Source organism: Schistocerca serialis, chromosome 6 (genome assembly GCF_023864345.2).
Source record: "Schistocerca serialis cubense isolate TAMUIC-IGC-003099 chromosome 6, iqSchSeri2.2, whole genome shotgun sequence".
NCBI lineage: Eukaryota > Metazoa > Arthropoda > Insecta > Orthoptera > Acrididae > Schistocerca > Schistocerca serialis.
The window spans coordinates 63,106,894-63,120,711 of record NC_064643.1 but is presented as its reverse complement, the minus strand read 5'-3'; the positions used below and the strand labels follow the sequence as shown (position 1 = coordinate 63,120,711).

Genomic DNA, 13,818 nt, shown 5'->3' with positions numbered 1-13,818 from the left:
AAATCGTTTCAATAAAGACATGTTGCTGCTCAATAATACATCGTCTGACGCGACAGTCTTCGCCATTCCACTTCGCAACAACTTCGTTGGAAAGAAGCCTGCTGCCACATCTTTGCACTGGCGTTTGTCCTCACCATGGCAACCACTAGTTCGACTATCGACTTTACAACAACTTCAGTGAAAAAACCCTGCTGCCTCATCTTTGCAACGGCGTCCAACTTCACCATGGCAACCAGTGGTTCCAAATGGTTCACTGGCAGGCCTTGAGAGGGCAACCCATGTACTGCCAAACCGAAGTTCATTTTCCTACATATTTAAATATTTTTAACGCTTCTTAATTGACAATAGCTGTTTAATAAGCTAAGTTTAGTGTGTATTTATTTTTAATTCTTGACAATATTCTTTTAACTAAGAAATTTTAAATTGTAGTTCGACTTAAACTCATTGGTTAGTAATGACATCATGCAGTCAGAAGTGGGTGGAGCCTCCTTATATATAGTAAGACGTGCACTGGTTTCTCCAGTAGTGATTCTCCGACAGAAAGAGGTTCCTACTCAATGGTAATTCAACGTTTTATAGCTTTATAACTTTATGTATTTTCTTTAATGTATGTAGCCCTCTAATTAGAGCTTTGTATACAACTTGTAGGTCTGAAGATGACCACAGTAGTGGTCGAAACCGGTCACCTTGATAAATAAATCGTGATCAAGACTGTTTTTAGTAGTAAATATTTATAAGACATTGATCACTGCTGTTCCCGTAATGCATTCAAAAGTAATTCCAGATAAGGCATTTAACAATGTTTCACAGGGTCTCTTGTCATGCCCATCACTAACAAAACTAAGTTTCTCATTTGGTCATTACCAATAATTGCATTGTGATTTATGTACAAGCAAACTGAGATTTCATCAAAAATTATCATTTACTTCAGGAGATTGTCTTGTGGGCAATAGAAGGATCCAATTACCATTTTATGCCCACCCTGGCACTGAGTGGTGCACAATCAGTCTCACATGCAGCTTCAGTTTCTATCTCAGTAAATTTGTGTTTCTTCTCTACTGTGAAGCCACCTCCTTCTCCCATTAAACTATCTTTTCAATATGCACTTAAATTTTCTCAAAAAATTTCATTGCTATCAATTTCAGGTTTCAACCAGCTTTTTGTACCTAGTGTCATGTGAGCTTCATTGCTTTCAGGAACACTTCATACTATGTTGCTTTGTTGCAAATGCTTTGGCAGTTAACCACTAGGAATTTAATACACTAACCTGTGAGAGGTTTTCTTTTGTTCTTAGACTTATACTTTTGGGTTTTCTACAACTACCGTTATCTGGATTGGACAGAAAGTTGTGTACATGGGCAGGGAAGGGGGAAAAGGTTGTTACATCCTGCTCATTATGACAGTGAACAGGAGATTGAGGAGTCAGGACTTGTGAGTGGGCATCCAGGGCTGCCGTTGAATGACAGAATAGGAAATTTAGTAAAATACAGAGAATATATTTCAATGTACAGTATACAAGGGGCGCGCCTAGAGTCGGAAGTTACCAGGTTTAGGCCAGTCTAGAAGGATGAACAACTAACTGGGCAACAGAAAGGGAAGTGGTTCATGTTGAGTTATGTTGGTGGCCAGTCATGGGGCGCAGAGCCAGAGGCTCTGCCTCCCAAAAAAGATGTCTGCTCTGTTCAAGGTCTGGGTCACAAGGGAGAGGAGCAACTGTGTTATGTACTGCAGAATCCTCTAGTGTCCACACACGTGACCAGTATCCCACGAACGCTATTGGCTAAAACGGATGGCGTGAATTTGCTAGTAGTTTCAGCAGAGGGCTCAATGCATCTCTTGTCAGCAGCTTTAACCCTTATGGAACAGCCTCGGTTCTGAAAGGCAGGAAACTTCTGTCTTGTAGGCACAGTGGAAGTTGCTCTCTGAGAAAAAGATTTGACTGGCCGTGTGAAAGAAATTTTTCAAACCAATTCCCTAAAATAATCCTTGACTGGCTGCCACCCTGTACAGTTGTCTGACCTTAAAAAGCCCTTGTGTGCACCCCACACGCAGTCAACTATCTTGGTAGCAGACTCTAATGTGTAGTGCACACCTGACCCATTTAGAAGCATCGTACCATCCTCAACCCTATGGTGCAATTCCAGGAAATCACAGACCAGCTTGTCGCAGGACTTTCAAAGTCTGTAATTCAGTCCTTCCACTCAGCTCAAAACCATGGGGCTATGATCAGTTATGGGCACAATGCTGTGAATTGTGAGCTTCATTGATATCCCGTGTGGTAAGGCCGGTCTTCTCAACTTCCTCTGCCAGTTGCTGGAATAATAAAAGTATGATCTCGGAGCCCATATGACACGCATCGCTTGTTCCAAAATGCGCCACAATCTGCAGTTGGTTGCATTCTATTCCCTCAGTGGCTGTGGAATAGCCACTTCAACATGTTAATGAGGGCCCCAGGCACACTGGTGTACTTGGTGTCCTCTCCTTCTGTCCCTTGTTGCCATTACCTAAAGGGGTACCATCATTTGCCACACATTTGAATTGCCGATGGTTAATAGACCCTATCCTTTTGCATTTGCCTCCTTTTGATGCTGAGCAAAACCTATTTCCCCACTGGTTCAGTTTCAGCTTAAGACAACATCTAGAACTTGTTGGTTAGGGGGTTGGTATAACACCCCGAGTCCAAACTGGTCCCTGCCTGATGTGTGCAGGACTATCTACCATTAGCATGCCACTAGCATTCAAGTGGACGAGTAAAGACATATCTTGTACTTTCCGCAAAGGAGACAGGATCCACAGGAGAGGAAAGTGCTTGAGATACCTTTGGTACCAGTACCACAGATACAAGACTGCCTAGAGTTCTTCCAAGACAGATACAGAGCAGCTGCAAATTTTTTGACAGTGGTCAGGGTGATTTCTGGCTGCCTACAAACATTAAGCAACTCATCCTGCATTCAAGAACAGCATTCACAGTGGGACTGCATGTTGGCTGGCGCAGTGTATTTCAGGGCAGTGAACAAATAACTTTAAATTAACCCTGCTGATTATCTTTTACATATGTTGAACTAAAAAATTACTAATTCCCAAGAAGAATTGGAGAACCAGCACACCACAAAATTGGACAGAAAACATGACACACTGTCAGATGAGAAAGGGGCATAAAACCAAGTGGACCTGTATTTAAACTGTGTTCCTGAACAGTGGATATTCATCTCAATGAGTACACAGACCACTATATATGTACAAATGACAGAAGAAGGAAGAGGATGAGGCCTTCAGAACGACTTCTTGTGTGCCATACATTGAAAATGGTTCAGCTAAAACAGGCAGGATATTAAGAAGACATAAAGTTAAAGTAATCTTTTGACCTCCTTCCAAGAAGTCAGTGCTTTTGGGACCTGTTAAAGATGACTTAGAGTTGCACAAAGCAGGTATTGTGCACAGGACTCCATGTGAATATGGCAGATTTTACATAGGGCAAATTACGTATGCTGTGCAGGGTTACATTATAGAAAGTCAGTGGCATACTCACCTTCTCCAATTTTTGCTGAACACTGTATTTCCACTGGTCATTCAATGAAATATGATGAAACAAAAATTGTGGCCCATATGTCAAACTTTTGGAGCTCAGTCATCAAAGAATCAGTTGAAATACAACAGTGTGAATCCCTTATAAATCAAGATGGTTTTTTCCGTTTAAATGCTGCATGGGTCCTCATTATAGTGAAACTTCATGTTGGACATTGTCCTGCAATCTTACTGTGATATGAAGAGGTGAGTTTCTACTGCTGAGGGCACACGAAGCAGTGCACAGACTTACAGCAGAAGCACATGTGGTCAAGCAATGCATGCACACTGCCAACTATGACACCACGCCTGTGCCTGCAGTACCTTAAATTGGGGAGCTTACTGTACTGCACGTCACTGTTCACCTGAAGATCAGCAGAAGACTCGGTGCTGAAATATTGTACGAGCAAGCTGCGGACATATGGCAGTTCTCCGGAAATTTTACAGAACAAACCAACAATCAATTATGTAATTTTATTTTTTCAGGGCTACAATTAAAACTTTTACTAAGCATTGTACATCTGGAGCACAACATTGTGTAAAAGTGAATAATGGACTTTGGGAAAATCAGAGAAGGAATAAATGGATGTGTTTTAGATGTGATGCTACAGAATCTGTATGAACATTGAGTTTTTTGATGATTATGGAATGTTGACGTATAGGACTGGGGTTGATGTGATTAGAAATTGAGCTTTCTGGTTTGTTCTCCAACAAATTATATGTAGTAATTAATAAAAGACTTCTTTGGCATTTCATTTCTTTTTGAAAATGTGACTGATAGTGGAATTTAAACGACAATGGAATATCCATGCTGAAGTAACAATAATACGAAAGGGGTAGATTGCTGTTATTCACATATAGGAGGCACTGAGTCGTGACAGACACAATGAAAAGGCTACTAAACCTTTAGCCCTTTAGCTTACAGAAAAAGAAGTCCTCCTTCAGAAGGCCACACACACACACACACACACACACACACAAAATATGGCCGCTCTGGTCTGAGCAGCTGTAGACAGTAGCTGTGTGTGTGTGTGTGTGTGTGTGTGTGTGTGTGTGTGTGTGTGCGTGCGTGTTTCTTTCTGCTTCTGAGAAATGACTCTTTTGTCCAAAACTAAAAGCTTTGCAGCCTTTTATTACATCTGTCTGCGACTTAATGGTTCCTCTGTGGTGAGTACCAGTCTATCCTTATCATATTGTTGATAGTGGAATTTAATGAGACTGATTTTAGAAATGAATAAATATATCTCTGTTGTGTTTTCAATCATCTATTTGGCTCTTCTTCATTTTTCTACTGGTCTCATTTGTAAGCTTAACCTTCAATCCTTCTAACTTTGTTGCTACTTCATTTTCTGCTGACATCCCTTCTATCTTTTCACTTTTATTCCCTGAGGATCATTTTGATCCTCATTATGTTACATACATGGGCCTTTCTCTCATTACCAGGAGAAGTGCGTACAAGCTGGTCCCAGTTCATAGGCAGTAGCCTTGTCATATGCACTCATAGTGTGACTGAACTTCTTAATTATTATTAGTAGTAACAAAAATTCCAAATATGGAATTTTATAGATGTAACACTATCATTCTAGACATATGCAGCTTCTTCTTCTCTCATATAACTGTTTTTTCCCCAATCTGGTCTTAGCTCACTTCTTATCCTGAAGAAATTATTGAAACATCCATTTCACTCTATTAGACCACCAGTAAATGTCTGTCTCTTACCTTATGCATCCTCAACAAAATTCAGTTCCATATTGTGAAAAATCAGTGCAGTAATATCCTGCTATCCAACTCTTATAATCTTGAATCAGTGAAAATTGTTGAACTTAGACTGTGCAGAAGGTAACAATAGCAGTTAGTCTTTTTTTCATGTTGTGCATGTTTAATTTTAAAATTCTCTCTGTCTCTCTTCTTTTTTCAGATACGAGTCCAGTCGATGAGGATGATCTTTTCCAGTGTGGGAAATGCAAGAAGCATTTCACCTCTTTCCAGTTGTTTGTACTTCACAAAAAGGAACATAAGCAAGGTGAAACAAAAAAATAAGAACAAATTTACATTTAACCTACCCTCCCCCCTGGCCACAGTTACAGTTTACACAAAAAATATGCATTGAGTGTCCCAAAACATAATTTTCACTTTTTAAAAAAAAATTGACTTATGTTTGTAAGGTACAACGTTCATTAGGTAAGGAAATAAAAAGTTCCTCGTTTATAATGCACACTGTTCAATCATAAGTGGTCATTATTTTTTCTGGGAAAGCTTGTTATCAAGATGGTCTAGTCTTTCTAATAGATATAATAAATTTATTCTCAGGTACACATGAGTTACCTTTTACAAACAGCCACCAGATACTACAATTGAGATGTGGAATTACTTTTTGTAGTGTTAGCAGTTAGCCAACACTACGCACACTACTTGGTTGAGGAGGCCAAATGCACGCGTTAACTCACGCAGGCTAGCGTGAGGTCTGAAACAGGATACGTAATGAATGCTATAAAGAAAAGTACGTAGCTGCTGGAATACTTAACTTTAATCCATCATTGTTGTACATCGCTCTTGACGATCCAAGTGAGACTCTGTAGATACATGCAATGTAATGCTAATGGCGCCTTGCCAGGTCGTAGCCATTGACTTAGCTGAAGGCTATTCTAACTATCTGCTCAGCCAAGGAGCGAGGCTTCGTCAGTGTAGTCACTAGCTAAGTCGTCCGTACAACTGGGGCGAGTGCTAGTAAGTCTCTCGAGACCTGCCGTGTGGTGGCGCTCGGTCTGCGATCACTGACAGTGGCGACACGCGGGTCCGACATGTACTAATGGACCGCGGCCGATTTAAAGCTACCACCTAGCAAGTGTGGTGTCTGGCGGTGACACCACACTTTTTTTTTCAAATTTGTCATTTGTGATGGATAAATCAGTGTTAACCCAAAACTGAATACACATCTGAAACATTCAGCATTGGATTTGGTCAAGTAAACCAGATAGCTGTTAGCAAATTCAATTTGGTTCTGAAGGAAAGAAGCCACGGCGATACTGAAAACTCATGCTGTGATGTACAAGATGAAATGGATCCTATTTTGACTAAATAACCAGGCAAAACTCATTTGTCAGTGATTTAGAAGTTCTTATTGCCTCAGTCCTGGGAACTTGTGAACTGTCTGCATTACTTGCATGCAGAATATTGGTTTAGAATGGCATGAGTAACATGGGACACTGTTTGTTGGGAGTGCAACAGTCAACTATTTTGAATTTTCTTGTAAATGCTTAATGTGGTAAATGCAGGATGGGAGTTAGTGGACTAAGAGTTGTAGGTGTAAGTTAACTATGACAGAAGTGAATTTGGGGAGGGACTGAAATTGCCAGCTCTAAGGTGCCCTGAATGACTTGAAGTGGTCAGCAGAAGAATGTGCTAATGCTCAATTTAATGATCAAGTGGCCTGATCAAGCTTCCTGTTTTGATTTCAGCTGCACTGCATGCTGTCACAAGTAGTGCTGTCAGAACAGCTAAAAAGTGTTTCTACACTGTATGTATTGTTTTGCCTTATCTTACTTATGCTCATATTTTTGGGTATCACTCTCAATATGGCGGTGATGTTTAAATATTGTAATCGAGTACAGAGGTGAGTGCTTTATGAGGATGTTATTGAAGACAATCATCCATTCCAGTTAGTAAAAACAAAGAAGATCACAGAATTATTAAAATGGCCTGTTTCAACATGTTTAATAGGCCATCTGGAGATTATGAACACTATTTGGCTGGAGCTGGTTTCATGATGAACAGCAGCATATGGTCACAACAGAAATGGTAACGGTAGCTGCAGTTACCATTGTGATCACAGGCAGCTGTTCACCATGCCGCCAGCTCCAGCCAAATGGTGCTCATGATCTGAAGATGGCTGATTACATGCGCCGAAACTGTTCATTTCGATAAATGAGATGTTTTGTGATCTTTACTGTTTTTACTAATTGATCATCCCTTATCATGTTGGTTAAAGTTGCGTGATCCGTGCAGAGTCTGATTACTCATTGATTACATCCGATGTTGAAGATACCGCAAGTGTGGCTTGGCATTATGTTGCAACCGGTGTAACTTCAAAAATTTCAGACACAGTATTTGTTAAAATTCTGAGGAATTCTTTAATGTTGGAAACATATGAATGCAATGATATATATACACTATGTGATCAAAAGTATCAGGACACCTGATTGAAAATGACTTACAAGTTTGTGGCACCCACCATTGGTAATGCTGGAATTCAGTATGATGTTGGCCCACCCTTAGCCTTGATGGCAGCTTCTACTTCACAGGCATATGTTCAATCAGGTGTTGGAAGGTTTCTTGGGGAATTGCAGCCCATTCCTCATGGAGTGCTGCACTGAGGAGAAGTATTGATGTCGGTTGGTGAGGCCTGGCACGAGGTCGGCATTCTAAGACATCCCAAAGGTGTTCTATAGGATTCTGGTCAGGACACTGTGCAGGCAGTGATGTTACTATTGGTTGAATACATCACAAGTCCTATTCTCTGAATATCTACTGTCAGTGGCTGGCAAATCATGTAATATGAGATATGATTGGCTAACAAAGCACATCACACTCTCGATTTCAGTGCTTCGAAAGCTATCATGTTGTAATTAGAAGAATTTGTATTTATACTTTGGTAATACAAAAGCATGCAGTTTACATGTTGCTGTACATCAAAAATCTTTGCAAATGTGTTGTTTTTTGCAAATGTGTTGTTTTTTGCAAATGTGTTGTTTTTTGCTGGGTTTCATTTCCTAAGTTGCTTGGAAGTTCTACGCTATTGTATAATATCTTGACTATTCAAAGGATCTGTAAATTCTGCAGCTCCAAGGGGAAATGTATAGTCACTTAATGCAGAAAAAGTGTACTGTGTTTTCATCCAGGAAAAAAGTCATTCCAATCACATGGTAAAAAATGTAATTTTAACTGGAAAAAGCTAGGAATATTTTTCCTTGTCCGCATATAATCATAGGATACTATGTTTCTTCATTTTGTGAAGTGCATAATTTTACATTTCTGAGCATTTAAAGCAAGTTGCCAATCTTTGCACTACTTCCACATCCAATCATCAAGATCTGATAGAATATGTATGCAGCTTCTTTCAGGCAGTACTTCACTATAGGTAACTGTGTCATCTGCAGATAGTCTGAAACTACGATTAGTATTGTCTACAAGGTTGTTAAGATGCAACATGAACAGTAAGGGTCCCAAAACACTTCCCTGGGGTACACCTGAAGTCACTTCTATGTCTGATGATGACTCTTCATCCAAGATAACATGCTGCGTCCTCCTTACCAAAAAATCCTCAGTGCATTCTGTTTGGATGCTTCATTGTGTTTGAGGACAGAATATGTTCTAAGATACTATAACTAATTGATGTCAATGATATCGGTCAGTAGTTTTGTGGATCACTTCTATTACCCTTTTTGTTAACGGATGTGACCTGTAGTTTCTCCCCTATTATTGGCCACTGTTTTTTATTCAAGGGACCTATGGTAGATTATAGATGGAAGAGAGGCTACCTCAGACGCAAATTCAGGTAGAGTGTGACAGAGATGCCTTTGGGCCCTGGAGCTTTGTTCAGTTTTAACAATTTCAGCCGTTTCTTAACACCATTGACACCAACCCTTATTTCACTCATATTTTCAGTGGTGCAAGGATTGGGGCAATACTCCTGCATTTTGCCTTGTAAAGAAACATTTGAAAAGGAGTTCAGCATTTCAGCTTGTGTTTTGCATCCCTCAGTTTCAGTTCCTGTCTCATTTGTAAGTAACTGGACACTAACTCTGATGCCACTCACAGCTTTTACATACAACCAGTATTTCTTCAGGTTTTGTGAAAAATCAGTTTGACAGTATTCTAGTAGGGTAGTCATTGAAAGTTTCACACATTGATCTCTTCACAGCCAAAAGTGTTTCAATCATCATCTCTCTATCCCCTTGTTTAACACCTCTTATGCAATAGTCTCTTTTTCTTCAGAAATCTCTTTACACAGACTGTATACTATGGAGGGTCCCTTCCATTACAAACTGTTCCTCTGGGAATATATCTATCTATTGCATGATCAGTTAGTCTTTTAAACTTTAGCCATAGTTCCTCAACATGATCCTGTCCTGTTCTGAAAGTACCAAGTTCATCATGAAGATATGACGACACTATTGCTTCTTTTTATCTAACTTATTGAACATCTGTGTATTCCTGCTTGTTTTAGTTGCCCCTTGTACTTCGGTAATCATCGTTGCCACAACTGCATCATGGTCACTGATAACAGTTTCTATATGGACATTCTCAGAGAGGTCAGGTCCCTTTGTTGCCATTAGACCCAATATATCTCCATTGTGAGTGGGGTTCCAAACTATCTATTCTAGTTAGTTTTCAGAAAAGGCATTTAGTACTTTTTCACAGGATGTCTTGTCACAACCGCCAGTAACAAAACTGTAATTTTCCCAATCGATTGTTGGATGATTAAAGTCTCCACCGATGACTGCAGTATGATTGGGGGACTTACGTACAAGCAAACTGAGGTTTTCTATGAAGTTATTGGTTACATCAGGAGTTGAGTCTGGTGGGCAACAAAAGGATCCAGTTGCTATTTTATGCCCACTTTGATACTGAATCTTGCCCAAACAATATCACATACAGTGTCAATATCTATCCCAGTGGATCTGATTTTCTGGTCTACTGTGACAAATACACCAAATCCATCTCCCATTAGCCTATCTTTGTAATAAAAATTTGCTGATATCGATGTAAGGTTTCAACTAGTTTGCTGTACCCAGTGTTATGTGAGCTTCACTGCTTTTCAGGAGCACTTTAGACTCTCGGTACTTTCTTGTGAATGTTTCAGCAGTTAACCACGAGGATTTTAATACTCTCACATGCAAGAGGCATCTCTTTTGATACTTATGGTTTCCTTCAGCTATCATTATCTGGACTGGATGGAGAACTGCCTAATCCAAAAAATTCTCATGTTTGCTCCACACAGTCAGCTACTTGGGTAGCAGCCTCTGGTGTGTAGTGCACACTTGACCCATTTTGGGGCATCATACAGATCTCAACCCTATGGTTCCAGTCCTAGTAGTTCCAACCTCGCTTGTCATAGAACTTTTAAAGTTTATGTCCTTCCACTCGACTCAAAACCAAGAGGTCACTATTAGTTCTGGGGCAGTGCTGCAAATTGTGAGCTTTGCTGAAACTCTGTGCTGCAAGTCTGGTCTTTTCAACCTCTTACATCTACATAAACATTGATACTCTGCAACCCACCTTACAGTGTGTGACAGAGGGTAGCCCGTGCCACTGCTATTCATCTCCTTTCCTATTCCAGTCGCAAATAGAATGAGAGAAAAATGACTGTCTGTAGTATGAGCCCTGAATCTCTTATCTTCATTGTCCTTACACACAATGTATGTTGAAGGCAATAGGATTGTTGTACAGTCAGCATCGGATGCCAGTTTTCAAATTTTCTCAATAGTGTTCCTTGAAAAGAATGTTGCCTTCGCTCCAGGGATTCCCATGAGTTCCTGAAGGATCTCAGTGACACTTGCATGTTGTTTGAACCTACCAGTAATAAATCTAGCAGCTCACTTCTGAATTGCTGTGATATCTTTCTCTAAACTGACCTGGTATGGATCCCAAACTCTCAAGCAGTACTCAAGAGTAGGTTACAATACCATTCTATATGCGGTCTCTTTTAAGGAGGAGCCACACTTCCATAGAATTCTCCCACTAAACTGAAGTTCACCATTTGCATTTCCTACTACAATTCACACATGCTTGTTTCAATTCATATTGCTTTGCAAAGTTATCCCCAGGTATTTAAATGATATGACTGTCAAGCGGGACACTACTTATGCTGTATCCTAACATTCTATGTTTTGTTTTTCATACTCAACCGCATTAACTTAAGTTTTTCTATGTTTAGAGTTAGCCAAAATTCATTACATCAACTAGAAATTTTGTCTAAGTCATCTTGTATCCTCCTACCGTCTCTCAACTTTGACACCTTACCTTACAACACAGCATCAGCAAACAACTGCAGATTGCTGCCCACCTTGTCCAACATATCATTTACGTATGTAGAGAATAATAGCAGTTCTGTCACACTTACCTGGGGCACTGTTGACGATATCCTTGTCTGTGATGAATATTCGCTGTCGAGGACAACATACTGGGTTCTCTAACTTACGAAGTCTTGGAGCAGTCACATATCTGTGAACCTATCCCTCATGCTTGTACCTTCTTTAACTGCCTGCAGTGGAACAGCATATCAAATCCTTTCTGCCGATCTAGAAATTTTGAATCCGCCTGCTGCCCATCAACCATAATTCGTAATATGTTATTGTTATGGTCTTCAGTCCTGAGACTGGTTTAATGCAGCTCTCCATGCTACCCTATCGTGTGCAAGCTTCTTCATCTCCCAGTACCTACTGCAACCTACATCCTTCTGAATCTGCTTGGTGTATTCATCTCTTGGTCTCCCTATAAGATTTTTACCCTGCACACTGCCCTCCAATACTAAATTTGTGATCCCTTGATGCCTCAGAACATGTCCTACCAACCGATCCCTTCTTCTAGTCAAGTTGTGCCACAAACTTCTCTTCTCCCCAATCCTCTTCAACACCTCCTCATTAGTTATGTGATCTACCCATCTAATCTTCAGCATTCTTCTGCAGCACCACATTTCGAAAGCTTCTATTCTCTTCTTGTCTAAACTATTTATCATCCATGTTTCACTTCCATACATGGCTACACTCCATACAAACACTTTCAGAAATGACTTCCTGACACTTAAATCTATACTCGACGTTAACAAATTTCTCTTCTTCAGAAACGCTTTCCTTCCCATTGCCAGTCTACATTTTATATCCTCTCTATTTGGACCATCATCACTTATTTTGCTCCCCAAATAGCAAACCTCCTTTACTACTTTAAGTGTCTCATTTCCTAATCTAATACCCTCAGCATCACCCGACTTAATTTGACTACATTCCATTATCCTCGTTTTGCTTTTGTTGATGTTCATCTTATATCCTCCTTTCAAGACACTGTTCATTCCATTCAACTGCTCTTCCAAGTCCTTTGCTGCCTCTGACAGAACAACAATGCCATCAGCAAACCTCAAAGTTTTCATTTCTTCTCCATGGATTTTAATACCTACTCCAAATTTTTCTTTTGTTTCTTTCACTACTTGCTCAATATACAGATTGAATAACATTGAGGAGAGGCTACAACCCTGTCTCACTCCCCTTCCAACCACTGCTTCCCTTTCATGCCACTCAACTTTTATAACTGCCATTTGGTTTCCATACAAATTGTAAATAGCCTTTCGCTCCCTGTATTTTACTCCTGCCACCTTCTGAATTTGAAAGAGAGTATTCCAGTCAACATTGTCAAAAGCTTTCTCTAAGTCTACAAATGCTAGAAACGTAGGTTTGCCTTTCCTTAATCTAGCTCCTAAGATAAGTCGTGGGGTCAGTATTGCCTCACGTGTTCCAATATTTCTACGGAATCCAAACTGATCTTCCCCTAGGTCGGCTTCTACTAGTTTTTCCATCTGTCTGTAAAGAATTCACGTTAGTATTTTGCAGCCGTGACTGATAATTTTCACATGTGTCAACACCTGCTTTCTTTTGGATTGGAATTATTATATTCTTCTTGAAGTCTGAGGGTATTTCGCCCGTCTCATACATCTTTCTCACCAGATGGTAGAGTTTTGTCAGGACTGGCTCTCCCAAGGACGTCAGTAGTTCCAATGGAATGTTGTCTACTCCTGGGGCCTTGTTTCGACTCAGGTCTTTCAGTGCTCTCAAAACTCTTCACGCAGTATCATATCTCCCATTTCATCTTCACCTACATCCTATTCCATTTCCATAATATTGTCCTCAAGTACATCGCCCTTGTATAGACCCTCTATGTACTCCTTCCACCTTTCTGCTTTCCCTTCTTGGCTTAGAACTGGGTTTCCATCTGAGCTCTTAATATTCATACAAGTGGTTCTCTTTTCTCCAAAGGTGTCTTTAATTTTCCTGTAGGCAGTATCTATCTTACCCCTCGTGAGATAAGCCTCTACATCCTTGCATTTATCCCCTAGCCATCCCTGCTTAGCCATTTTGCACTTCCTGTCGATCTCATTTTTGAGACGTTTGTATTCCTTTTTGCCTGCTTCATTTACTGCATTTTTATATTTTCTCCTTTCATCAATTAAATTCAATATTTCTTCTGTTACCCAAGGATTTCTAC

The 13,818-nt window shown here is 40.1% G+C and overlaps 1 protein-coding gene across 1 annotated transcript in view; it reads left to right on the top strand.

Moving 5' to 3' along the window:
• LOC126483951 (zinc finger protein Xfin-like) overlaps nucleotides 1–13,818 on the top strand; it is a 345,327-nt gene that overhangs the window by 39,829 nt on the left and 291,680 nt on the right. Inside the window, exon 3 of the mRNA XM_050107239.1 lies at nucleotides 5,483–5,587. Coding sequence (XP_049963196.1) covers nucleotides 5,483–5,587 — 105 coding nt within the window. The remainder of the gene's footprint in view (nucleotides 1–5,482; nucleotides 5,588–13,818) is intronic.